Source organism: Episyrphus balteatus, chromosome 1, assembly GCF_945859705.1.
Source record: "Episyrphus balteatus chromosome 1, idEpiBalt1.1, whole genome shotgun sequence".
Taxonomy (NCBI): Eukaryota; Metazoa; Arthropoda; class Insecta; order Diptera; family Syrphidae; genus Episyrphus; species Episyrphus balteatus.
In genome coordinates this window covers 174,182,876-174,210,006 of record NC_079134.1, presented here as the reverse complement: position 1 = coordinate 174,210,006, position 27,131 = coordinate 174,182,876, and the positions used below count along the sequence as shown (strand labels likewise).

At 27.6% G+C, this 27,131-nt stretch overlaps 2 protein-coding genes across 6 annotated transcripts in view; both read right to left on the bottom strand.

The window, feature by feature from the left end:
- The window catches only part of LOC129916747 (filamin-B), a 59,133-nt gene extending 58,047 nt beyond the window's left edge, over nt 1–1,086 (bottom strand). For 3 of the 4 annotated variants that reach the window (XM_055996877.1, XM_055996899.1, XM_055996906.1), the window contains exon 1: nt 981–1,083. The gene's annotated coding sequence lies outside the window, so the exon portion shown is untranslated. Of the gene's footprint in view, nt 1–980 lie in introns of all 4 variants that reach the window. The other variant, XM_055996881.1, reaches the window with a different exon arrangement.
- Nucleotides 1,087–11,017: 9,931 nt separating this feature from the next.
- Nucleotides 11,018–27,131, bottom strand: part of LOC129907214 (potassium/sodium hyperpolarization-activated cyclic nucleotide-gated channel 1) — a 355,559-nt gene continuing 339,445 nt past the window's right edge. For both annotated transcript variants that reach the window (XM_055983311.1, XM_055983312.1), the window contains exons 9-12: nt 14,793–14,960; nt 14,411–14,552; nt 14,175–14,338; nt 11,018–12,942 (exon numbers count right to left, since the gene is read on the bottom strand). In XM_055983311.1, coding sequence (XP_055839286.1) covers nt 12,644–12,942; nt 14,175–14,338; nt 14,411–14,552; nt 14,793–14,960 — 773 coding nt within the window. In that variant the 3' untranslated portion in view covers nt 11,018–12,643. The remainder of the gene's footprint in view (nt 12,943–14,174; nt 14,339–14,410; nt 14,553–14,792; nt 14,961–27,131) is intronic.

Genomic DNA, 27,131 nt, shown 5'->3' with positions numbered 1-27,131 from the left:
GCGCAAATATTCACAAAGACATAAATAAAAATAAATACAAAAAAAAAACTGTAGGTGCGAAAATCAATCGAACTAAGAGGGGATAGATAATAAACATAATAATATTTTTACAAGTTCGAACCTCAGCTCTTTCGTTTCAGATTTAAATTCACATTGTCTTTGTTAATTTTGCACTACACTTTGCGGTATCTGTGGGGTAAAGCTAAAAAAAAACTTATGCACATGATAGAGATTTAAATTGTTGTTGTTTTTAGCAAAAAAAAACCGGTATTTTCTATACGGACAGTTGAGATATAGAGTGTTTTGTTGTCGCGACTCTTGGCGTTACGTAACACACATTGTTACCTTAGAGCTATTATGTTCGCATAGATTTGCTATTATGCATGCTGTGGGGGATGCTGATGGTGATTTCCGTGCGCCATTTTAAGCGCAGCAATTACTGTTTACCTACGCTGGCGCATAGAGAGATGTAAAATGCGCAACGAAGGCAAACAACTAGAACATGAAAACAGAAAAAAACAATCGTGGAAATGAGGTTAAACCTTTGACATCGACAGTTAAGTTATGGTACCTATTGCATGTATGCAGGCAGGCAGGCTGTTACATAGTCACACAACAGAAAGGCATTGCCTTGAGAATGATGAAGAACAAGAACAAAAAAATTGCCGTTGTTGCTGCAGTCAGCTGTTATTATGATTGTTCTTCTTCTAAACGTGCAAGTTCGTACACATACACTTTTACTTAAAAAACAACAACATTAAAACAACACACACACACAAATAAGGCGATGGATGAAAAAGATTGGCTTTAATTTTATAATTCACTAAAGCGTAACCATTGTTGACGTAATAATGAACTGAAAATTATTACTGAGCCAATAATTACTATAATTTCTATGAATTTGTTTTTATTTTGTTTGGAAATAACCAAGAAAAACTATTTTAATGGACGATCGAGATAAATTTATGTATATTATATACTTTTTCACACTTGGGTTTCCACACACCTCTCGGCTTTAAACTTGGTTAAATTCGTTTTCTGTTTAATAATTTCGCGTCTGTATCGTAACTCAAATAAAACACTACTGAAGCTAACAAGTGAATGAGACTCAAGTAACTTCACTCAAAAGAGATAAGCTTTTTTGCCTTATTCCAGTTGGAAAGTTTATGACGTAGTGATCGTGGTGGTGAGTTAGAATGTATGTGGGTTAAATTGTTTACATTTTTAACCATCAGTCAGTGTGTGGTGAGTTTTTGTAATGACTCAACTCAAAGTTGGAGTTATTTTTTATTTTTGCGTTGGTGTTTTTTTAGAATTTCCGGAATTGAAACACACAAATAATTTTTTTAATTATAAAACAAAAATTTTAAGTTGCTTTAATTGTACAGACAAATTGATATTTAGGTTTACGGAAATGAAGTAGGAAATTCTGGTTTTGATTGATATCAAAATAATTTTCAATTTTTTGGAAATAGCCTAGTTTTCAACAAATGTTTACCTTAACTACAACCCATTGCTGTTGTTACACTGATGGTAATATTGCGTAGGTAATGCTCATGAATATAAATTGAATATTAGTTGATTTATAAAATCCTAGTTGATACGCTTTAAAGTTAAATTTTTGAATTTATTTTTCTACATAACCCAACTATTACACGGTGTAACACTCAAAATATACGCGGGCGGAGACCTATCAGGTTTTGTAGAGCTAGTCGCACTGAATACCAAACGGTATTTGAAAAGAAAAAAATGTTTGTATTCAGCTCCTCTACAAATACCCGTTATCAAATCCTGGCGCCCAAGTTATCCTACTACGTGCCGAAACAACATTTTTGTTCTATACCTAAAAGTTCGAATTTCTGTATCTGGGTTGAAATCGAAAAATTTGTTTTTCTAAGCCAATTTTGAAGTGATTTTCATAAAAACTACCTCGATTAATTGGGAAATAGATATAGTTTTAGAATATATTTTTTAAATAGCATGTTGTTTTGAAAAAATATACTTTAAATTGATGCCGAAGTTGGCAAATGACAAAAAAAAATTGAATTTTTGAACTTTGACATCTTATAAATTCTAAGTGGTTTAACCGAGTTACATGTTTAATACATAAAAAGGTATATTTATCTTCTATCAGAAACTTTAAAAAAATCGAAAATGGGTAAAAAATTGTCGAAGCTAGAATTTTTTCAATGGGTGAAGGTCCAAAAAACCGTTTTTTTTCCCGTAACTCCAGATTTTGGGGGTGTTAGGGGATTTTCAAATACCGTTTCGTAATCAGTGCGACTAGCTCTACAAAACCTGATAGGTCTCCGCCCGCGTATATTTTAAAACCTCATTTTTGTAACACCGTGTTATTTGAAAAAAAAGTGGTTGTCTGTAAAGTCGGTTTACGGACGATAATTTAACGTGATACCCTCATAAGAAAACAGGTTGTTTAAAAAAAATGATCTTAAAATTATTTATTTGCAAACTTTTTTTAAGTACCTACTTAAGCTAAAGATTAAGACCTTACATCTGTATGCACAGTAGAAAAACGGAATAACTTTTGCAATAATAATTTAAAAGAAAAAGCTACAAAAATACCTTCTTTTTTTTCTGTTGGCAGTATATCAACTTTTTATATGAAAATCTTACAAAAAATTAAATAATTTAATACCTATTTCTCCTAAAGAATAAAGCCATAATTAAATTGTTACAACGCGGAAAAGGTATACAAATAATTTATTGAAAACAATCATTTTTCATGAAAAAGTGAAAAAATAAAACTTTTTTCTTGTAACCATTTTATTATGTCTAAACCTATAATAAATTTTAAACCATCTGAAAGCCTGTTGTTTCAGCTCAAAATATTCATATAATCCATGTCTGCACGAAATCTAAAAAAAAGAGCTTAAATTTGTTGAACCCCACCAATTTTCATACAAAAAAAAAAAAAACAAATAAATCAATCTTTTTTATCTTCAAACACTATAAAATCCATTATTTTAATAAAAACTCATAGTAAATTTTATATCATGTGAAAGCTTATTATTTCACCTTTTAAATGAAGCTTCAATTATATTTCTACAATGCCTACAAGAAAGTAAAACATTTTAAAGTCAGCCATGTCGAAATTTCAAACTGAGATTACGATACTTTCCACACTGGTGGCTGGTCATTGGTCAAAGGCAACAGATCTCCACAGGTGTTTTGAGGCATTTCTGAAGTTTTTAAATTTAGCATTGTGTAGCTTGTAGTAAATGTACCTACCGTTATGTGTGATATGAAAGGTTATATTATCACCATGCTCAGTAAGGATAAATCAAATTAAAAAAAAAAAGAAAAACAGTTAAAAACGGTCAAAAAACTTGGGACAAAAAATATATGTATTTTTTTCATATTTTCAGTTAAAAATCATTTAAGAATACCAATTTTTTGCACATGCAAGCGGCATAACCTATAATGTTCTATAATTTTGAGATTTTTTTAACCGGAATCGGGTCAAAATTCTGGCTTCAAAATTCTGTTTTTCAAACTTCTGCTTTTTTCTATTCTGCCTTTCAAAATTCTGCTTTTTAAAATTCTGCTTTTCAAAATTCTTCCAGCACACTTTATGAACAAAAAAATTCTGCTAATTCTGTTTATTTTTCATAGCAACTTAACTACTTTAATTACTGTTTATTGTGTAACTGTCCCAAACATTTGTTATAATGCATAGACTGACGTTCTTATAATTCACATCTATGAACCGTTATAAACTAAAAAAAAAACTAAAAAGAAAGATACAAAATATTCCTTTCTTAATCAATTTTTCGAACATACCTATACTTTTATTTGATAAATTAATAAGATTCTAATTATTTAACATTTAACATCTTTATTTAGCACTTAACATCTTTTCTTAATATTTTTTAATTTATTGATTTATCAAACAAACAATAATAAAAACAACTGACAAAGTGAGTAAGTAATCAAATAAGCAGCGAGGAGATAATTTTACAAAATTCTGCAAAAAATTAAAAAATGGTTTGAAAAATGTATAAAAGCGCGCGCTTTTAAACATTTTCCAAGCCATTTTTTAATTTTTTACAGAATTTTGTAAAACAGAATTATGAAAAGCAGAATTTTGAAAAACAGAATTTGGAAGAACAGAATTTTGAAAAGCAGAATTTTGACCCGAGCAGAACCCTCCTTGAACGCTCCAAGAAATTGCTAAAAATAAAAATACACCTAAAAATACCTGCAATTAAAAAAGTAGGTGTTTTTCAAAAATTCATATTTTGAAAAGCAGAGATTTGAAAAAAAAATCCGTACCAGACTCCAATTTTGTTTTTCATTATCTTTTCAAACTGTCAAAAAAAATGTCTCCTTACTATAATCACTACATTGTCAAATATCTACCACATGTTGAAGTTTTGAAAAACCATTTATTACATGATTTTGAAATATTCTAGAATTTTTTCAATACCATTGTGAGCAATACAATAAATTTATCTATCGATTGAAAAAATTCAACTTTCTCCAAAGTCGCGTTTAGAAAATAACCACTCTTTTGCAATTTTGTTTTAGGCTAAAAAAAAGAGTAAACCTCAGAGTGAATGCTATTGAAATATTTTTTTTGTATAATGTATACGTCAAAAGTCTAGAAAAATATCATGCCAAGTCCTATTGATGTAATGCATCATGTCCTGAAATGTAATACAACTCTCTTATTCATGTTAAGCTGGAATCAAAATCTACTGTGTTTTGATGTTATTCTTTTTTAGATTTTTGAAGTAATTCAAAGAATATCAAAACAATTATTTTAAAATAAAAATTAGCCTATTAAAACTCATCCGCGGTTGTACAATGATTATTTTTAGTGTATATATTAAAACTAGCCCTCTTAGGCAGCATTATTTTATTTATCGCCCAGCTTGGAAGTTGACCGTGATGGGATTATATGAGATAATTATTACCTTATTCTCAATTCACTGTACCAAAAAAAAAATTCTTTCCTATTTTTCCTGCCGTGCAGTATTCACTTAAAAGACCTTAGGTCTTACAGGCATATAGTGAAAATTATTACTATTATTATCTTCTTAAAAAAACACAATTTAAATAATATGTCCATTTTCATTTTATTTCATAGAAATTACAATGAATGTTTTATTAATTTTTGTTTCGTGGTTCTTGAAAATAAGATATTTTTTTATATGTTTTTTTTTTTTGTTTTTCTTTTTCATTTTGGGAGATTTTTAAAATTGTTTTTTTTTTTTTATGGTTTAAATTTTACTATAATATTAAATGTATATAACTAATTTTTGTTTGTAATAATAAAACATTACACCTTTTCTCACATCTTTATTATTTCATTTTATATATTTTTTTTTCATTTTCTTTTGCTGTAGGGTTTTTTTTTCATAAATTTAAACTATTGTTTTTAATTTCAACATAAAATCAACAAGGACATGCACAAGGAAAGTGACAAAAATAAAAAATAAAAAATTAAAAACATCTGGGTTTGACATGTACATATAATATATATAATATAATATATAATATCCATTTATATCTTTTACACGATTATAAATAAAGCAAATGTAAATATACTTTTTTATGAATATATGTTTCCTTAACATATACATACTTTTTTTTATTTTTTTTTTCTAAATATTTCTCTTCTATATATTTTTTTTTACTTGCAATTTTTTTTTACAACAACACAACCAAATCGATGTTCACATTTAAAACAATTTTAATAAAAAGAGCAACATAATTTAAATAAGTTATATACTCGAATTATATAACAATTTTGTAAAATAAAAAATATAATATAATATATATATTTTAAGATTGAAAATTCATAAAGCATTAAAGTTTATAAATTTGAAGCAATAATAAATATTTGAAAAAAAGAAAAAAAAAATCATGAATTCATGGAGGTTCAAAGATGAAGATATATAAGTTCTTGCGGATATCTAATTTATGAATGAGATTTTTGTATGTACAAAATGTGCCCTTATATACTTTTTTTTTTTAATTTGTTTGTGATTTATAATTATTTTTGTTTTTTAGTTTATATTCGTTCTTGTTGTAATTTTCTTTTATTGAAACCCCATGAATATGCGCTAATTTGTTTTGCGTAACATTAAAGCATTTTACAATTTTTTGTATATTATATAAATTTCACTTTAAACAAAAGATTAAAATGCAAGTAAATTGTAAAAATCTTTTTTAACTGGAAAAATATATATATAAAAAAATTAAAATAATATTCTCTTGCAATCTTCCTCCATTTAATTATATTCTACCAAAATAATTTTAAACAAATATCTAATATATATTCTTGAAAAAAAAAAATTAATCATATCCTAAGACATCTAATACATTCTTTTTTTTTATTTCAATATATTTTTTTTTTTAGTTAAATAATGTTGAATAAAAATTTTTTCTTTAAAAATAAAAATTATTATTTAGTAAATTTTACAAACGTTTTTCTTTAATTTCTCATTTTCTGTTCTTCTCTTCTTATTCAATGCAATGCATCGCTTAAAATTTCAAATATTTAACTATTAATGTTAAATTAAAATATTGATCCATAAAATGCTTACCTAATTTTAGATTACATTTATTTGAGCTTTTTTGAAATAGGTTTTGTGATTTTTTTTTACATATTTTTTTTTTTTTAACTTTCCAAGTTTTTATATTTTAATTACAAAATTTTCTTTTTTATGATTTTTTTTTTTTTTTAATCAATAATTTTAATACCTATACATTTTTATATGTAAGATTTAATTTTTGTTTTTTTTTACACAGATAATTTAATTACCTACTTAAATATTTTAAGTAATTTCCTATTGTAACTTCATGTTTTGGCAGTTTTTTGTGAATTGTTTTTTATTTCATTTTTTTTTTTCAATTATGGTAATTTATTTGTTTTAATAATATTTTTAAATTACATACATATATTTTTTTATGGCAAATCCTAGGTATTTTTGTTTATTTTTTTCTAGTTCTTTTTTGTTTTTTCTTTATTATTTGTGTGTCTTATTCATCGCATTTTTAATACATTTAAACTATAGATTATATACAACTTTTTTTATTATATTCTATTTTTTTTTTATTTAGTTACCTATTTTTATTTTTTTTTTTTAATAATTAAAATTAAAAATATACGAATTTGTTTATTAATCTATTAATAGGTTGTAAGTAAATTTCATTTAATGAAATGTAATACTTTTTTTACACTTTTAAATTTATTTTGTATGTCGAGTCAAAAAGTTTTTTTTTTTTTTTGTTTTTATTTTTTTGTTTTTTTTTTTTTATTTACAGTGGTCCCTTTGAACCTATCGATCATTTTAATCGTTTGCTTTGAGATGAATTCGAAGATGGAATTCTTATTTTTATTTATTTTTATATTGTTCAATTTTTTTTTTTTATGTTTGTTAATCGAAATCAGTTTCTATGTGAGTTATGAATTTTTATCGAAAGGGGTTTTCAGAGTGAAGGTGTTGAATAATAGAAAAAATTATAATAAGGATAATAATAAATTTGTATATGAAAAGGCATTATGTTCTATCGAAATGAGATTCAATTTAATTTTTCTAGTAAAAAGTTAAATAATCGTCTAGAGAGTTCCAAAAAAAAAATTGTTTCGTAGCTTACACAATTGTACAAAATATGAAAATAAATACTTATCTCCTATTAATTTTTATTAATTTTTATAATTTATTAAAAAACAATAGCACTTTTTAGAAGAATAAGATACTTTTAAAATAAGCAAAGAACATAACTTTTGTTAAAATTTATTTTTTGAATTTTTTATTTTAAGCACAAAATTTCTAAAAATTTCTTTATAATAATAAATTTAAAATAAAAAAACAAAGTTTGGCGCGGCACTGTAAGATTTTTTTTTTTCAGGATTTAAAACAAAATTATACTAGGGCTAAAATTATGGACATGGAGTTCCAGGCATTTGAGTACCGAAATATTTTTTTCTGGTTTTTGTATGTTTAATCCAAGTTTTACTGGAAATGGTCTTTCTGACCAAAATTTGTGCTACAGCACAATTTTAAGGTTTTCGATCTTGGATTATTGTATTACTGTTTCTATAAGATTTTAAAACAGAGTTAAATCTGACACAAAATGAGCAAAATCGGTTAAACACAAATCAAGAGGATTCTCTTTTTTTTAAATAATCAACAATTCTGACAACTTTTCTTTCAAAATTCATACAAAAATTGACTATTTTGGTGTTATATTGTTAGCAACTATGTTTAAAGGCAAACATTATACAATAATGTGAAATAATAAGACACTACAACACAACGTTCAACAAAATTGAATATTTAATTTCGTAGTATGTATTGCCTTTCAGATCAATGACGCCTGTTTAAGGCATAGAAAAAAATTCGAGGTTTTAATCAAAACCAACATTACGATGATGGAGAAGATCAAAAAAGTGGTTTTCGTCATGCGGCGACCAGTGGAAAAAAGTCAAAAAATTTGATCTTCTAAAACGGGTTTTGAAAAATGCAATATTATAGCCAGACTTCTAGCTAGATGAACTGCAAGCTATACAACCTCTTAAAGCTAACATGTCAAAAGTAGGCCATTTAGTGATGATCTACGAAGTGCTGCACTGTGGAGTTAAATTGCTCCAAATAAACCGGTTCTTAAGAAGAGTAAGCTTAACATATTTTATTGTTTTTTTTTTCCACTCGAAAGCCTTCGATCGTTTCAATAATTGGTTAAGTAACGGTTTATTTCTCCCAAAAACAGCTTCAAACTTCAGCATCATTTTTGATTCACGTGCATTCATCAAAAAAGTTAATAAGTTATAAAGTGGGAAATACGACCTTTCCAAAAAGGTATCATTCATCCGCGTCCACCCGCGTCCCACAGTGGCCCGTTTTGACTTTTTTGCTTGCAAAATTAATATCTTCTAAACAAGTAAAGACATCGCCACAATTTTTTTTTTATCTTGAAGGAAATTTCCAAGGCTATGAAAATTTAACAGGGTGTTTCAGTATTTGGTGTTAAAATAAGAAGTTTTAGATAAGGTTGTAAACATAATGGTATTTTGATTACAATCGTCAAAAATCAATTTTTGAAGTAATCTGAGTTAGGTGACACAGTGGGGAAAAAGGAAAGGAACCAATTCGAGTGAAACAGTGGGAGAAAAGTATTTTTTTTGTTTTTTTATTTTGTCAAAATTCTGCTTTCAAAATTCTGCTTTACAAAATTCTGCTTTCAAAATTCTGATTTTCAAAATTCAGTTTTTCAAAATTCTGTTTTTCAAAATTCTGCTTTTCATAATTCTGTTTTTCAAAACTCTGCAAAAAATTAAAAAAGGGTTTGGAAAATGTTCAAAAGCGCGCGCTTTTTAACATTTTCCAAACCCTTTTTTAATTTTTTGCAGAATTCTGTAAAATCATCTTCTTGAAAAATGATCTGCTTATTTGATTACTTGCCTTAGTAATTTGTCATTTTTTGAATGCATATTAATTTTTGTTTTATAAATGAATAAATTTGAAAATATTAAGAAAAGGTTTTTAACATTAAAAATTTCCGAAAATAATTCAAAATTTTTTAATTTATCAAATAAAGATGAATATTCAAAAATTTGAATAAGAAAAGGAATATTTTGTATCAAATAACATCGGTTCCAATAATTTATAGAATTTATTTAAAGAAAATCAGTCTATGCATTTTAAAAAATATTTGCGACACTTAAACAAAAAATTTAGGAAAGTACCAATGTTGAATTACATTAATGAGGTGTATTTTTCTTTAGTCAACGCATATGCTATAAAAAAAAAACAGAATTGGCAGAATTTTTTTGTTTAAGTTTAATAATGGCAGAATTTTGAAAAGCAGAATTTTAAAAAGCAGAATTTTGAAAAGCAGAATAGAAAAAAAACAGAATTTTGAAAAACAGAATTTTCGTTAAAAAAGCTAAAATTTGAAAAGCAGAATTTTGAAGCCAGAATTTTGACCCGATCCCAATTTTTTTATTTTTCTTTATAGAAGAGTACATTTATAATGTATTTCAGATTTTTAGACTTTTGTCTATATGGGCCACTGTGCGTCCCTGCTGGCTATCACTGTTTGTTACAAGCCTTTTCACACACAATTTGTATAAAAAACGCACTTTTTGAGTTATAAAAATAACAATCCTTAGTGTACTGATGTGTGTAGTTTAGTTATTCTCAAAAAATTCGGAGAATGGAAATATGGCGTTGCCGTTTTTCAAAAATTGACATTTTTTAAGTTCATATATTTGATCAAAGCACAAGTCAATTTTATTCAAAATTTTAAGACATCACTTTGAAGTGTAAAATGTATAAAAAAAATTTAAAAAAAAGTTTTTGAAAAAAATTTGTTTTTTAATTTCGGAGCTGTTCTTTTTATATGCTGCTAACTGCTATCACTGCTCTTTAAAAAACGCTCTTTACCACACCCCTATTCAAAATATTATTTATTATAACCGAACTCGAATTATTCATTCTTTGTCGATGCGTCACGAGGCACCGTTTTAAAAAAAAATTGCAATAACAATATCTACAGTTTTTATAAATACATATTTTTTAATCAAAAATGATTTTGTCACCCAAATTGAGTCGAAATTATTTCTACTAAATCTCTCTTTTTAATTTTGTTTGTCAGAAAAACTATTTTCCTATTCTCTTGCTAAAGGACAATATTGATTGTTATGTCTTCTTTTCTATTGAATAGCTTAAATAACACTGGTCAACAAGGTTTTTGCCACAAGAACCAAAATATACTTTTCTAGTAGTTTTTGGGGTGCTGAATCCGAATCTGAAGTCAGAAAAATTTGATTGGCCTTCGTTTTTGAAATATTACCGTTAGAAAATGTCAAAAAACGTAATTTTGGCTGTTTTCGAGGTATGTTTTTATGTGGAGTAATTAATTGTGAATAAAAAAGTTAAATTTTGTTGACCAGTGTAATCAATAAAAGACTGAAAAAATTAGGAGTAATTTAGTAGGATTTTTAGACTTAATTATATTAAAAAATTATCAAAACTGTGTCCAAAATCAAAAATGAATAAATTTTCTCGAAGCCTAAAAGTCGATCTTCTTAGTTGAAGTAATTCAGAAAAAAAGTTTGTCTTTAAGAAAAAATGACTTTACCTAAACTTATTCTAAAAAACTGCAGAATGTCACTGAAAAAGGAAATACAAAAATCCAAACTTTCGGTAAGACTAAGAATTATTTGAGGCAAATAAAAAAAGATAACACTTCCATCATCACCATAATCATCGTTATCCTTCTGTCGTTGTCACCTCGTTGGTTGATGAAAATTAAATTTATTCACTTAAGCGTATTATTATCTTGCACCAACCAAATCCATTGTTTCCATAGAGAACATAGAGAACTTTTATAGAGCCAAATCGAGAGTCTACTTAAATGTGATTTAATTTTAATGCTAATGAGGCGCGAAGAAAAACACTAACCCTATTAAAAATATTTACTCAGCTTCATTTATTTTTTTTTTCTTCCAAAAATTTTATTTCAAAAGAAAATCCTTATTCGTGATTAAAGTCGCAATTTTATTTAATAGTTTAGCTGACTTGTTTTTCAAAACAACACAAATTTTTTGTTTTTCGTTTCGTCTACAACAAAATGAGTCCTTTTTGAAAATTTATCCTTTTTACTCAGAAAACAAAAAAAAATACCTACATTTTTGAAGTTAAAATTAAATGTAGCGCAAAAGGTGCAAGTATAAAAATGGCTTCGCGAACTAATTAAACATTTACTTCAGTTTTATCTTTCTCTTCTTGTTCATCTTGGTGGAGAATTTCTTTGTTTTTTTTTTTTCATTTCTTTTCCTTATTTTTTTTTTATCCCCGCCCGCAGTGTAATTAATTCGAATGAACATTTTTGTTGAGAATGACAGGTAGTGGCAATGGCAAGGACGTGTAAAAAAAAAACATATAAAAATGTTGAGCACTTTTTTTTGCCAAAGGGATGATGGTCGGCGGTGGGTTTTGGTGGTGGCTGGGGTGGTGGATATCAAGGGATTGTAATACACCACAGCATAGGAAAATTTAATTGAATTTTTTATTATTCTTCCTTTCTCTCCACTCAGTCAGAACTCTCTCTCTGTGATGGGTGCCCACCAGCCACCATTCACCATTCAAAGGGATATTAACAAAGGAATTCGTGGCATTGCTGCGTGAAATATTTTTAAAAATTGTAAGGAAGAAGAAATTTCTGCGAAGGTACACAAAGTGCAATATTGTTGCGGCGGCGAAAAAAACCCATTGCAGTTTGAAGGAAGTTATTGTTTCAAGGGAATTATCTTTTATTCGACTTTTGTAGAGTAATTTTTTTTTTTTCTTGAAGGATCATGAGAGTCCTTTTGTTTTTTTCGATTAATTCGTAATAAATTGTATTAAATTGAACCTCATAATTCCGATAGTCCATTTATGCCAACTCACACACACAAACACACACAAATATACACTTAAAAAAATATGAATAGTTTTGTGAAAATTAAAAGGGATAAAGTGCTAAAATTATTCAACAGCTGCCCGATTTCGATGCCGATTAGGATGACCTGCGCAGGATAATGACCTGTATTGGATTTGTTGTAATTATGTCATGATATGCACGATACATACATCACACCAATCGGCTGGGGCAGCTCGCTCCCGTGTTATATGATAGACTCGCGATTTCTCTCCAATTCCTCGGTTTCATTTTCAGGATCTAGACTCGATGTCGACGATGCACCACAAATTTGCATTTCAATTTCAGCTAGCCGATTTTCGAGATCCCATTGTTGTTGGGATAGCTTAGTGTTTAATGCTTGATTTTCAGACTCGACTGTATGCAGACGTTCTCGAAGTCTTTTGATTTCGTCTTCTAAGGCTTCGTGGGAGCCCAGTAAAGGTGTGGCACCACCACCGGCTCCACCATAACATTCAATATGTGATATTGATCCGCAAATATGACCTGCAATAAAAGTAAGATGGATAAGAAAGTCCTTTGTAAATGATAGCCGTTATGAAAAAAAAATGAGTGTTTGCTCGAGAAAATGCTAAAACTCAAGAAATATCGAGTATTTTCTCAATAAAATTCAAGTATTTTTAAGCATTATCGACCATAAACGAAAGCTAGTGATGGGAACTATCAAATAAAAACTATTAAACTATCGATAGATGTAAAATATTCATTCATTCGATAGTCTTAAATCATTCATTCATTTAGTAACTATTTTCATGCGAATAGTTTTTTCATTCGATAGTTTTTATTCGATAGTTTTTTAATTCGAATAGTTTTTTCATTCCATAGTTTTTTCATTCGAATAGATTTTTTATTCGATAGTTTTTTCATTAAAATTGTTCTTTTATTCCATAGTTTTTTATTCGATATTTTTTTGCATTCGAATACATTTTTTATTCGAAAGTTTTTCCATTCAAATATTTTTTTTTTAATCGATAGTTATTTCATTCAAATATTTTTTTATACGATACTTTTTTCATTCGAATAGTTTCTTTATACGGTAGTTTTTTCATTCAAATATTTTTCGCTTTTCGATATTTTCTTCATTCGAATAGATTTTTTAAACGATAGTTTTTTCATTCGAATAGTTTTTTTATTCGATAGTTTTTTCATTCAAATAGTTCTTTTATACGAAATCCGATAGTACTTTCGTTCGAATAGATTTTTTATACGATAGTTTTTTTCATTCGAATAGTTTTTTCATTCGATAGTTTTTTCATTCGAATATTTTTTTGTAGTCGATAGTTTTTTCATTCGAATATTTTTTTGTATTCGATATTTTTTTTCATTCGAATAGATTTTTTATACTTACGATAGTTTTTTCATTCGAATAGTTTCTTTATACGATAAATTTTTCATTCGAATATTTTTTACTTTTCGATATTTTCTTCATTCGAATAGATTTTTTAAACGATAGTTTTTTTCATTCGAATAGTTTTTTTATCCGATAGTTTATTCGATAGTTTTTATTCGATAGTTTTATTCGACAGTTTTTATTCAAATTAATGAATGATTGAACTATTCGATAGTTCAAATCTTTCAGTTACTAACTATCGATAGTTCAGATCATTCGATAGTTCCCATCACTAAACGAAACAAAGTGTTTTTTTCCCTCTCGTAAACATGAGCATTTACTCAAGCATTTACTCATTTTTTTGTTTTCTAAAATTTAATTTAGTTACCAGTCCTACTAGGCTGTGATTGAGGACGTGATTGATGGGATGTGGCTCGACTGCGTGGTCGATCATCTGAGCTATGTACACTTGGACTCATAGAGCCTGGTGAATCTGACGTCCTTGCAAGACGTTCGGTTACTGTTTGGGTTAATCTAGGACTAGGGGCACGGCTAAAGCAAAATTACAAGAAAATCACTTAACTTTTTTTTCTTTTTAACTTAAAAAAGAAAAGTAATTTTCACCTATAAACTAATGGTTGAGTATATGCTACAGATGATGGCCCTGGTGGTAACCACATATCCTCTAATGTCGTCCGACCCTCGCTTTCGACAAGTCCCGGCGTTGACTGGCATCGTCCCATTGCAACTGAATTAAAATATATTACTGTATCTTAATTAGAAAATTTCATAATTTTGAAATAATTTTTTGAGAAAGTGTTGAATTTTTTTTTGTATAATTTTGTCAAAAAAAATACTAACATAAAAAAATTAATAGTATTTTTTCTTGTTCTGTAAATTGTTTAGTGCGGGATTTTTAGGGCCAACGTATTATAATGCAGTTGTCATTCATTTTTTTCTTTATAGAATCACAACATCCACACAAAAAAACTTCATCATTAAATACCTTTCTCTAATGGAGCTTTTTTATATTTCTCCAAACGTTTAACAGCTATTGATTCTAATCGTACTCTCGCCGCTGGATATTCTTTAAGGACATCCCACATATCTGTTTTGCTGAGTACAAACAAATCACTATATCCAACTGAGCGTACACTGGCTGTCCGTCGATTACCTAATTAGAAAGGAAATTATGATAGAAAAAAAAAAGAATATATTAGTAGGGAAAAAGTAATTTATTTTAAAGCTATTTAAAATAAAATTGAACCAAAACAATATTTTTTTAAACGATAACTTAAATAAAAATATGAAATTTACTAACTCAAGATTCATATTTGATTTTAAGTGAAATATTGTAGTAGAAATAAGTTATATTAAAGACAAACTGAAATAAAATGTATGAACATTTATATTTTTAATGCATAAATTAGAGTTTTGTAAATATTCGGATTTTTATAAGAAATTGAAAAACTGTTGAAACGTTTAAAAAAAACTGTTTTAATTTTAATGTTAAAATTCTAGAAAATTAATTATAAATAAACGTCTAAAAAAAAATTTCGAAAAAAACGATTTTCGAAAAATTGATTTTTCAAAAAAAAAAATTTTTAAGAAATTGCACATTAGGGTGTGTCAAAATGCTAAACTATGGAATTTTCAAATGTAATAGCTTTCAAAAGTTGCATTGCTTATTGAAATTAAATTCCGCTTTTACAATTTTCATTTTTATTAATATCTTTGGCTCGCTCAAAATACAGGAAGGAATCGAAGAAATTTGGATTTTTAGAGATTTTTGAAATATATGGATACAAAAAAAATATATTAAATATTTTTAGACTTTCTCGTGAAAGATAATTCCAAGAAAAAACTTATAAGCTTATATTTGTACAAATTGACCACTTAGTAAAGTAGCTGCGAAATAATAAGCGAAAAAAAAATCATTTTTTCATATAAAATTCTTTTTTTCTTACAACAGCAACTTTAAACGATTTGAGCGAGCCAAAGACGAACGATATTATAATATTTTCTTACATATTATTAAAACTTAGACCCAAATACAACTTTTGACCACTGTTACATTGCAAAATTAGAGTACTTTTTTTTGGCCTTACAAAAATTTTTTCTTAACCCTCTACTGGTTTTGTCTGTTTGTATGCACTTTTCTCTTCTCTGTTACAAAAAAATGGTAAAGATTAAATACAATCCTCTTCTTTGTGTTTCTGAGGACCCATAGAGATAGTTTTTTCGTGTGTCCGACACAAAATAAAGGTGTATTTTATGATCACAGGTGAGTCGATCAGTCGTGTGCATTGAAATCGAATGCGTAGAATATATTCATACTTTAAGTGTTAATTACTGCGTTTGTTTGGAAAGTAAAGTGGAATTAAAAATTTATTTTTGATCGATTGTCTAATTGTGTATGCTATGAACCAATTTTTATTGAAAAAAAATTATTGGCCTGGTCTTGGGAGGGCAAAAAGTACGGAAGCCATATTTGGCTTCGTATACATTAAGGGGTTATCAATCTACACAATTTGTTAAATTTTTTGTTTTAAAATTTTGTTTCTTTACATTGTTATTTTGCTTGGAAGCCATGTTTTACTTCAGAAATGGAGCCCCTTCGCTTTTAGAGACATTTTTCTCATGTTAACACCATTTCCAGCGGCGTAACCACAAAAATTTTAGGGGGAGAGGGGCTCACCTATAATATTTTTCAGTCATTTTATTACTTTTTAGTTTTTGTAAGATCTGGGAGTGGCTGAAAATGTTGGAGCAAGACTAACTTCGACAGTGGAAAGAATGTGAACCAGAAAAAATATATATAACGGACAAAAACAAATTGCTTTTCTCGGTTCCATGTCTTAAAATGAGCCAAATTTGAATTAATTCTTAACCTATTGTAATGCAATGTATTTATTTTACTTTATTTTGTTTTTAAATGATAAATATTTATCTTTTGATATTTTTAATTGTATTCCTTACATAATCTGAATAAATAATATTTGTAAAATTTCTTACCCCTTAATGCATACGAAGCCAAATTTGGCTTATAAACAAGTTTTTTAAACAAATTTTTTTAATGGAAACCATTTTAAAACAACCCAAAGAACTCATGTAAAGCATTTTTTAATTTTTTCATCCGCTAATATTAATTCATGCAGTAGAGGGTTAAGATATTGCAGGTACCGTTATCCTTGCTCCTAAATTCCGACAATAAAATACCATTTTCGTACATTTTTTATTTTGAATAAAAAAGAACTATTAAGAAAAGTGCTTTATAACAATTTTTTTGGCCTTTTAACTAAGAAAGAAACGTTTATTTTCTTGAAATTATATCAAAATTTATTTTTTAATAAAATGTAACAAATTAAGGAAAATATAAAAACAATATGGAAAAACACAAAAAAAAAAAGTTTAAAATAAATTTTAAAAACCGTTAAAAATTAATTAGGTAGTATTGAAAAATTAAAATATTTATAGCATGTATTAATTTTTTTATAGATCAACAGCAAATTTTAGATTATACTTGGCGGGAAAAATACTATGTATATGATTTCGTTTTCCAAACGAAGGTTGTAATTGGATTTTCTAAGAAAAATTAAAAAAATTATAAAATTCAGTGAAGAGAAAAATGCCTTTGAAAAAATACCTTAAAATTAAAGCCTGTTTCTAAAATTATTTAAAAATCCTTTTAAACGGTTTTTAAATCCAAACGATGTAAGTGTATTTTAGAAGCTTAAAAAAAATTAAAAATCCTTAGACCCCTAGGTACTAAAAATTTGAAGAAAAAAAATCTGACTGGGTTCTTGCTCTTAGAATTCAAAGTACTAAAATTTTTAAGACTTTTTTATACAAATTTGTTAAATATAGTTTTAACAACTCTTTATTTTTTTATAAAGATGCATTCTTTGAAAAAAAATTCAAAATCCTTGCAGCCGTTTATTAAGAATCTAATTTTTTTATATAAATAATTTAAAAAAAAAAGTTATAACATAAAATACTGTGTCCTGTTTTCAAAAATTTCTGTGTTCTGTTTCCAACTTTTTTTTTAAATCCAAATATTATTTTTTTCAAAATTTTATTTTTGATAACATATACATATAAAAACAATATATGTAAGTGCTTTTCGATTTTTGAAGAAACAAAATTTTTTCACATTCTCTATCATCGTAATGTCATGTTTGATTGTTATCTCAACTTTTTTTTTTACGAATAATACGCATAACTTGATACCTATGTATTTAGCAAGTAAAAATGGAAAATATTTATCAGCATACAATCTAGCATTTAAAAAAAATGAACATCAAAAATTAGATTATTCGTAGAAAAAAATCGGATTTTCTTTCGGATCTCCGAAACTTTTAAGTACAAACTTTGAAAAAAAAAAAAAAATGATTTAGTAAAAACTATAAAAAGACGTTGTACTTGTATATTAAAGAGATAAAAAATCAAATAAGATTTATAATTTATATAACACTCACAATCAAATATGAATCTTTCTTCTTAATATAAAAATACTAATGAAACAAAAAAAAAAAAATGTTAATAAGTAAAATAATTTTGAAAATACATTATTTGCATTTCTTTGTTTCAATTCAAAAAAACAATTTATCTACTTCCGTGCATTTTGGATTTATTTCTAAGAAAAAAAATTGTACTTACAATCATTAAACAAAAAGAAAAATAAATAAAGTTTATTTTCAATTAAATATAATTCATTACCAAAAAATAAAAAAAAAAAGGATTAAACACACACTTAACTTTTACATTCCGCCAGGCAAAGCAATATCATAAATAATTTTATTTTCTTTCAATATTACTTTGTGTTATAATTAAATAAAAAAAATATATATATTAAGGAAAAAATAACGTTACCGTGTTTTTATATAGATAGAAGATATAGAGAAGGGAATATAGAAGTGATCTGTTCAAACTTGTTGTTTTTTTAGGGGAAAATATTTATTTATTTATTTTTTATTTAATTTATTTATTAAATTTTAAATTAAACATTTTATTTTATATTTATATTTTGTTATTTTATTTATTTATTTTTTTAAACATACATACATTCCAGCAAATCAATTTTTTTTTAAATATCTAAATAATATGTGATGACACGTTCAAAGGATAAGATGCATTTAGGCAATAAAAATGGGGATTAAAAATAAAATAAAAAAATAAAATAAAAATACAATTAAATTAAATTGAATTTCTACCTAAATAACCTCTTTCTCAAAATACTTCGTCTCTTAACACTAGAATAAAAATAAAATAAATATAAAACTCAAATGCCATTGAACGAAAATAGCTGACTACAATAATCTCATAGATTTTCCAACTCGCACGATTTTCTTTTAGCTTGAAAATAATAATGCTCTCGTACATAAATACACCACCACAACCATCGGAAAAAAGCACACCTTAAATTGCTAGAAACTCAATTAGTTTTTTATAGATACGTTTTTGTGTAGAAATGGGGAACGGGTCTCCCCTTCCAGGACCTTCTATATAGATGAAACCACATAAATTTATTACTTTCAAGCTAAAGAAAAAGTTTCCTTTTTTTTGTTGTTGTTGTAGGTACCTAGCTTAACTGAATGGCACCAGGACGAAAATATACAACTCAATGGTAGTACAATACTTTTGGCATTTTGAGAGAGGCAACAAAGTCGTCGTATTTATATCCTTTTCACCTCGTTGAGGAGCACGAAGCAATAAAAGGAGTTCATGATATTACCAATGGGGGCGCGAAATTCAAATTGGCTAAAAAGTTGCTGTCGCATACGATGAATGGATTTAGCAAAATAAAATGGGGCTTCACAGGGTGATTTGAATCCTTCTGTCAATAAAGAAAATATTCCATTTTTTGGTTGCAGGTGAATAAAAGGAAGGAAAGGATAAGGAGGGCTTAGATTCAAAGGCATTTTTTTTTTCAAAACTTGGCTTCTATTAAAAAAGCTGCCGAAAAAGCTCGAGAATCTTCATCGTAATTCAAAAATATTACAGTATTTATTTTCAATTCCACTTATATTTCATGACACCCTGTTAAATTGCCATAGCCATAAAGTTTATTTGAATTGGTGATGATTGTTGTTGTTTTTGTTTATACACTTACCCCTATCTTATGAGCATATAAAAAAACTATACACTTATAGTGTACTTTGAAGTTTAAAAGTATAACGCATAGTATGACTATGGGGATAAAAATTCATGCAATAGTTTTACTTGCGCATCCTTAACGTGATAGTTGTGATACTACTTCGAGTTTTAAATTGCTTATGGTTTATGGAGATGCCTGATGAGGATGAAAAACGAATACGAAAATAAAATTTCAAAATGGCGACGATGAAGTCGACACATATGGGAGTATATATTTAATTCTACACTCCTGATGGTAAAGTATTTGCATTTAAAGTTTTTGTTTTTCGATTCAATAACATCTGCATGGTTTGTCTATTTCAGTTTCGAATTCATTTAAGGTTTTACAAAGAAAAAAAAAAAATTATTTCAAATGGTCTTCTACAAAGTAATCGAATAAAAATATTGAAGATAAATTAAAGTTTCCCCTTGTGAGTGTTAAAAATGTACTCTCAAACACACACATACCAGATATGTAAATTGCAACCTCTTAGCTTAAAATTTAGCTTCGAAAAAAGTTATATTCCAAAAGGATTCTGTTTTAAGAGTTTCTTTTTTGTCATTCAAAGACTAGGAGGTAGTTTCTTGAGTAATGCAAACAGTAATGTGGTTTATTCTTTAATTTACTTTACTTCCTTTAGTATACTTTAGAGTTTATCTTGTTAAATACTTGACAGTAGTTTTAATGAAACAGAATAAAATGTTTGTTTTTCTGAAAAGAATGTTTTCAAGGAAATGGAAAAAAAAAATATTGTATTTAGATTTAGTAAATAAATGTATGGAGGTTAAATGGTAACAGTCGATACATTAATTCAGAGAGGACACTCAAACTCCATTCATCTTCTTCCAAGTGCTCAACAAAAATCCTGTCAGAATTATATTTTATTCTAATGGATGTCGAGAAATCATTTGACAGTTGTTCGAAAAAAATTTTGATCAAATATTTTATTACCCTTTTCGAGCTCAGTTCTTGCGTTTTACGTTCTACTTTTTTTGTTGCTAGGTATTAAAATGTTGTTTAAATCCTGCATAAGAATCAATATGTTTATGAATCATAAATTCTTTTGAATGCAGCAAGAAAAAAAGAAAAATCGAAAGCATTATGTTAGTAAAAGCCAATATTTTGTGCCTGTCATGTCCAAATTTTATAAAACATGAAATTTTTAAATGATTGAATATTTTTACAATGTGGCATTAAAAGAAAAGCTAGAGGAGACCCCACTAAAAGATTGTTTTTTGGTGGTGTACAGTCGCACAGTGCGGTATTTTGGTCTAAAACCTGGCTAAAAATATAAGTACCAAATGATATTTGGAAGGAAAATTTTTCATTTTTTTGGTCAATTATATAACCCAGAAATTTTTTCATTTTCAATTGATTCATTATAAAATTTTGCGAGTTTCAAAAAATACATCTGGAAGGATTTTGAATTTTAAGGCCCGATAGTAGAGTTATGGAAAACTGTGCTATTTGGGATGAGTTCATTTGAAAGAGTATAACAAAATTCTTTAAATGGTTGATCATATGGAAAATTAGACGTTCTTTTCAAATATGAATAATTCTAAACAGGAAATTGTTTTATTTTTTCGATAGAAAACCGGAAGTTGACATTTCAAATCCAAATTAAAGAAACTTCGACATTTTTGATATTTTCTTAAGATAGTCCTTAAACAAAGCTTATACAATTTAAAAACTATGTGCCAAGTTTCAGAGTGGGATACATATTTGTATAGAAAATATACACATTTTAGTACGCGGACTTCATGCAAAAAACTGATTTTTTGTAGAAAAAAAAAAAAAAAAATGGAAATAACCAATTCATTTTAAGTTTTGGGTATCTTTACCCATTGTTTATTATTTTTCTTTTGTTTTAATGCTACCTTTATAATATGGATATAATATATTCAGTTTGAAGATGGAATCTCAACTCATTCACAAGTTACAAATTTTTTATAGCGCAACCGGTATTTTTCTTTATTTTCTCAATTTTTTCCATTAATATGTGCTATCTAATATTGATTAGAGAGTTATACTTTACAATTTAGTCCAAATAGAAGTGCAGAACGCACCAACCTTAAACTTTTTTTTCAATTGAGGAATTTGTTGTATGACCATGTTTTAGGTGAAAGTAGTTAGAAAGAAGTAAAAATTTATTTCGTCAAGCTGAACAAGTAAAAGGCTAGTGAAATATAAATTTAGAGCACTAAAGCCGGTGTTGAAGCTGGATTACGAAAAAAAGAGAAAAACGATTGCCTTGTGCTCAGGAGCATGTTTTTTTTAATTTTGCAACTACTGTAGCAAAAATAAGCTCGCTTCGACCAATATGATTATAATCCAGTCAAATAAGGCTTTGACCTCGAATGAATGCTGATAGAAATTTTTTTTGCTCAATACCTTCGTTTTGGCATTCTATAGCATACCTCAAAAGTCTAGAAAAATCTCATATCCTCAAGTCGCGATTTTCAAGGTCAAATCGCGAAATGGAGATTTTCAAAATTAGCAACAATAGACAATGGTATTATATTATGCACACTAGGTTGACCAAAAAAATTATTTTTTCATTATTTTAATTTGCTCTACCGATAACTTGTTTTCTCGACACAAAATAATGGTACCCTAATTTTTTCAGAATTTTTCGATGATGTTTAGGGGTTGCGCGCACCCCTTTATTAAAAAAAAAAGCTGTTTTAGTTTTTAATTTTTTTAAAGCTTAAATAATTTTTTAATCGAAAAGCTGTTTGAGTAAAAAGTATTGAGTTTCAATAGGTCTACTTGCTTCAATTTTTCTTTTTTCAAAAAAAAAATATTTTTGACTGATTCCCAGGGGTTAGAAGTCGAAATTACTGATTAATGCTGTTTTATGTTTTACTGTTTTTTATAACGGCTAAAATTATTTTTATCGTATTCCTCATCAAATTTACTATAAAAAACGAGCTTTTATATCGCTCAATTCTTCTTAAATTGATAAAAGAAAAAAAAAATTTAAAAAAGATCGTACCAAAACAAGTGAAGGAAAAATGGGGGAGGGTGTAATATATCTTGGGCGCCGAGATTTGATAACGGTAGTTTGTAGAGGAGGTTAATACGATCATTTTGTACTATGGGAGCGGTGGTCTATCTGGCTCCGTTTAGGCGGGAATGGCAATTTTCTAAAAAATGACTTTAAATAATAAAAAAAATATTAAAAAACAATGGCAACACTTACAATTATGAACGATACCTTTTTCAAAAGCTAGAACTGTACACTTAATACTAATTTTAAAATTAGGTTATTTCAATTAATTGTTTTTGAAATAATCGATTTCAAAGTAAAAAATTGGGGATAAAAGTTTAAAAAAACACATTAAATACTATTTTTGTCAAGATTGTGGATTACAATACAAAAAATGGCTGACAAAATAAAGTGTCACAATTGATTCCTTATCAAATACTGAAGTCCATATGTTTTAATGCTTTCTAGTTTTTGAGAAAATTGAAAAATAAAAAAAATTCTTTTTTATCAGATTATAATTTTTATGGCTGTTTTCGATATTTTTGCCACCATCAAAAAACATATCCGATATTCAATATAATGAGGCGCTGCATCAACAACAACAACATCAATAAAAAATATGGATAGTTTACAAAATAAAATTTCGTGGAACCAGAAGTAAGATCTCGAGTCGGTCTGATAAAAAAGATTTTTTTTATTTTTTCAATTTTCTCAAAAACTAGAAAGCATTAAAACAGGGATGAGAATGCTAAGCCCGAAAAGTGAAACATATTGCCCAAAAAAACGAAGTAGATTTTTAAAATATGTAGCAGATAATGAAAAAAATATACATATAAAACAAAGGAGAATTCCCAAAAATAAATATATATAAAGAAAGCCCAGCACCGATTTAAATGAAGCCTACATGGCTTGAAGGCGTATCACTCGTACATAACAAATATGAACTTTTTTCTCAAAAAGCCATCCCCTTAATTGCTATAATGATTTTTGATTTCAAATTATAAAGTGTATTTTATTGCAAAACTATTTTCATTCAGGGAAGTCAGATTAACTAGGTCTTAGTCTTAGTTCCATGAGCAAAGATGTGCCATCTGCCATAAAATAACCTAAGATTGTTTTTTAAATGCCGCTGTCTACTTTATTTTATGCAAAATGCATGACCGGACCCACAGCCATTATGTGGAAAAATATTTGATATCTTGGATGGGTCTTTGATTTGGATGTATAAGATGTGAAATTCTTGCAGAGCCTAGTAAGCTAATTCACAAATAAAGTGCACTAACAATACATTTTTTTAAATGACTTTTTTGATTATCAAAAAATGAAACAAGACGACACATCTTAAATGAAATTTTGTACCTTAGAAAAAATTTGTCAAACGAAGTAGAAATAGGTTGCTACGTAGCAAATACATCAAAATAAATTAATGAAGTAGATCTGCTACATATGAAGTAAATACTCATCTCTGATTAAAACATATGGACTTCAGTATTTGATAAGGAATCAATCGTGACACTTTATTTTATCAGCCATACGATAAAAATAATTTTAGCCGTTATAAAAAACAGTAAAACATAGTTTTAAGGCTTTTTTGACAGCATTAATCAGTAATTTCGACTTCTAACCCCTGGGAATCAGTCAAAAATATTTTTTTTTGAAAAAAGAAAAATTGAAGCAAGTAGACCTATTGAAACTCAATACTTTTTACTCAAACAGCTTTTCGATAAAAAAATTATTTAAGCTTTAAAAAAATTAAAAACTAAAAAAACTTATTTTTTTTAATAAAGGGGTGCGCGCAACCCCTAAACATCATCGAAAAATTCTGAAAAAATTAGGGTACCATTATTTTGTGTCGAGAAAACAAGTTATCGGTAGAGCAAATTAAAATAATGAAAAAATTATTTTTTTGGTCCACCCTAATGTACACATACGATACATGACTTCGATGTATTTTTTAATGCTGATGCCAAAAAATATAAAATCAAGACAATCTGAAGTCTCTGAAAAAAGTTATAACTGTTTTTCATATGTCAACCCATATTATTATAACAGTTGCAAACTTACTACCGAAAAACCCTTAAAAGTTATGGTAGAGGAACCAAATTTTGCATGAAGGTTTTCATATCCATTATTATTAAGAATCAAAACAATGCAATGAAAAAAAAACATTCACGTCCATGAAAAATTGGTATTTTTTGAGAAAAGGGGAAATTTTGGGATATGGACTTAAAAACATCCTGGTACAATGTTGGAATTAGTGTTAATAGGGTAATTTTTTTCTTTCTGTCTTTGTTTGGATATTCTATAACTGCAGATAAGGTGCAGATTTAAAAAAATTGAAAAACAACACTTCAGATATTTGTGTCAGGTCAACATGAATAAGGTGCATTACTTTTCAGGGATGGTCAGGTTGACTTGTTTGTGAGTTTTGTTTAAATAAGTGTTAGAAGATACCTTTAAATCATGTCGCTCATGTTGGTATACATATAAAAATTTAAACTTTTCTAATTAATTTTTTTAAATCTGCAACTAACTTAGTTTAACCTGCAAAATTAGGACTTTCGGACATGAGAATTTTTAAGATTTTTGACATAAGTTATAGAATATCCAAATTTTTTGGCATCAGCATTAAAAAATACATCGAAGTCATGTATTATATGTGTATAATGTATATAATACCATTGTCTATTATCGCTAATTTTGAAAATCTCCATTTCGCGCTTTGACCTTGAAAATCGCGACTTGCGGACATGAGATTTTTCTAGACTTTTGAGGTATGTTATAGAATGCCAAAACGAAGATATTGAGCAAAAAAAAATTCTATTAGCATTCATTCCGAGGTTTAACCATTTTTTCACCTTATTTGACTTTATTATTATCAATATTTGAAGAAAAGTAAAAAATTTTTGGTTTTCATTGACTTTTTGAAAAATCTACACAAAACTATCAGAACTTACAAATCAGCTACAAAGTCGTTCTCCAAAATATCCAATCAGACAGAAAATCTCCTACTGTTTGAGAAGAATAATGTTCAGTTCCCAATTAGGTTCAAAAATAATTTTAACTTTTAAGAATTTTTCGTCCTCTCACGTTAGAGTTATTTGAACTGTTTTCTAAATGATGGCTAACAGTTAAATAAAGAAAATGGTTGATTACAAAATTTATTACCCACTATCGAAAAGCAATTTTATTAAAATTTCTTTTATATATCCCTATTTTGTGCTGCTAGATAATCTAATTTGGTCACATGGACCCCCAGCTAATGAACGAGTGCAATTGCGATGATATTCGTCCTTCGTCTCCGTCAACATCACGTGCGTTTACCATGACCATATCATCAATGAGTGAAAAAGTGGCTCATTTTGTTCCCCTAACGATAATTATCATCAATTCCAAAGTGCAAAACTCCTTTGTTTCCGTCACTATAGGGGCTGTAAGTAGTATAAAATGGTAATGGATTTGATTTAATATGTCCTCTCTCCGCCATTGACATGATGGTGCTACTGAAGTTTGTTTCTGTTGCTGTTTCTATGTAGGTTTACTCTGTGTTTGATACACAATAGCTTGTCACTAATTTCAAAGTGAAATAACACAGACATATGCACCAGAGAATATACGAATTAAATTTGCGCTTCTAGGACATTACCGGGTAAATTAGAATGAAGAGAGTGTTGGATCTGTTGGTTCTGGAGGACTGGTTTCTACTGTTCTGCTATTAAGTAGTAATGACAATGCGCCATCATCATGGTTTTTGAAATGCTTCAAAATGAAAATGATGACGCATCAGTGGACTAAGAATAAAGGGATAATGATTGTAAAATTAACGAAGACCGTTTGGGGGAACTATTGAAACTTTCTCATCATCGCAGATTAAGAGTGTCGGTTTAAGGAGGTAATTACATTGGGATATATTTGGAACAACTGCACCATGGACTTACCCAAAAACTTGTGTCGCTTAAATATGTATATTCTAAAGTAGAAACGAGCAAGAATTTTTTTCAAAAATACTTTAACCTCTGTAAGTTGAACTTTAAAATTCCATAGCATGAATATCATTTTTTGTGCATTTGCAAGTCGAGAGATACTTATTGGAAAATAACTATTTTTCTGAATTTTTGTGAAATTCCACGAAAAGGGAAAAAAGTCATTGACTGTGAAGAGAGGTTTTTTTTTGCATGAGGACTATATCCATAATGACCAAAAGTAGTCCCTCTTATCAA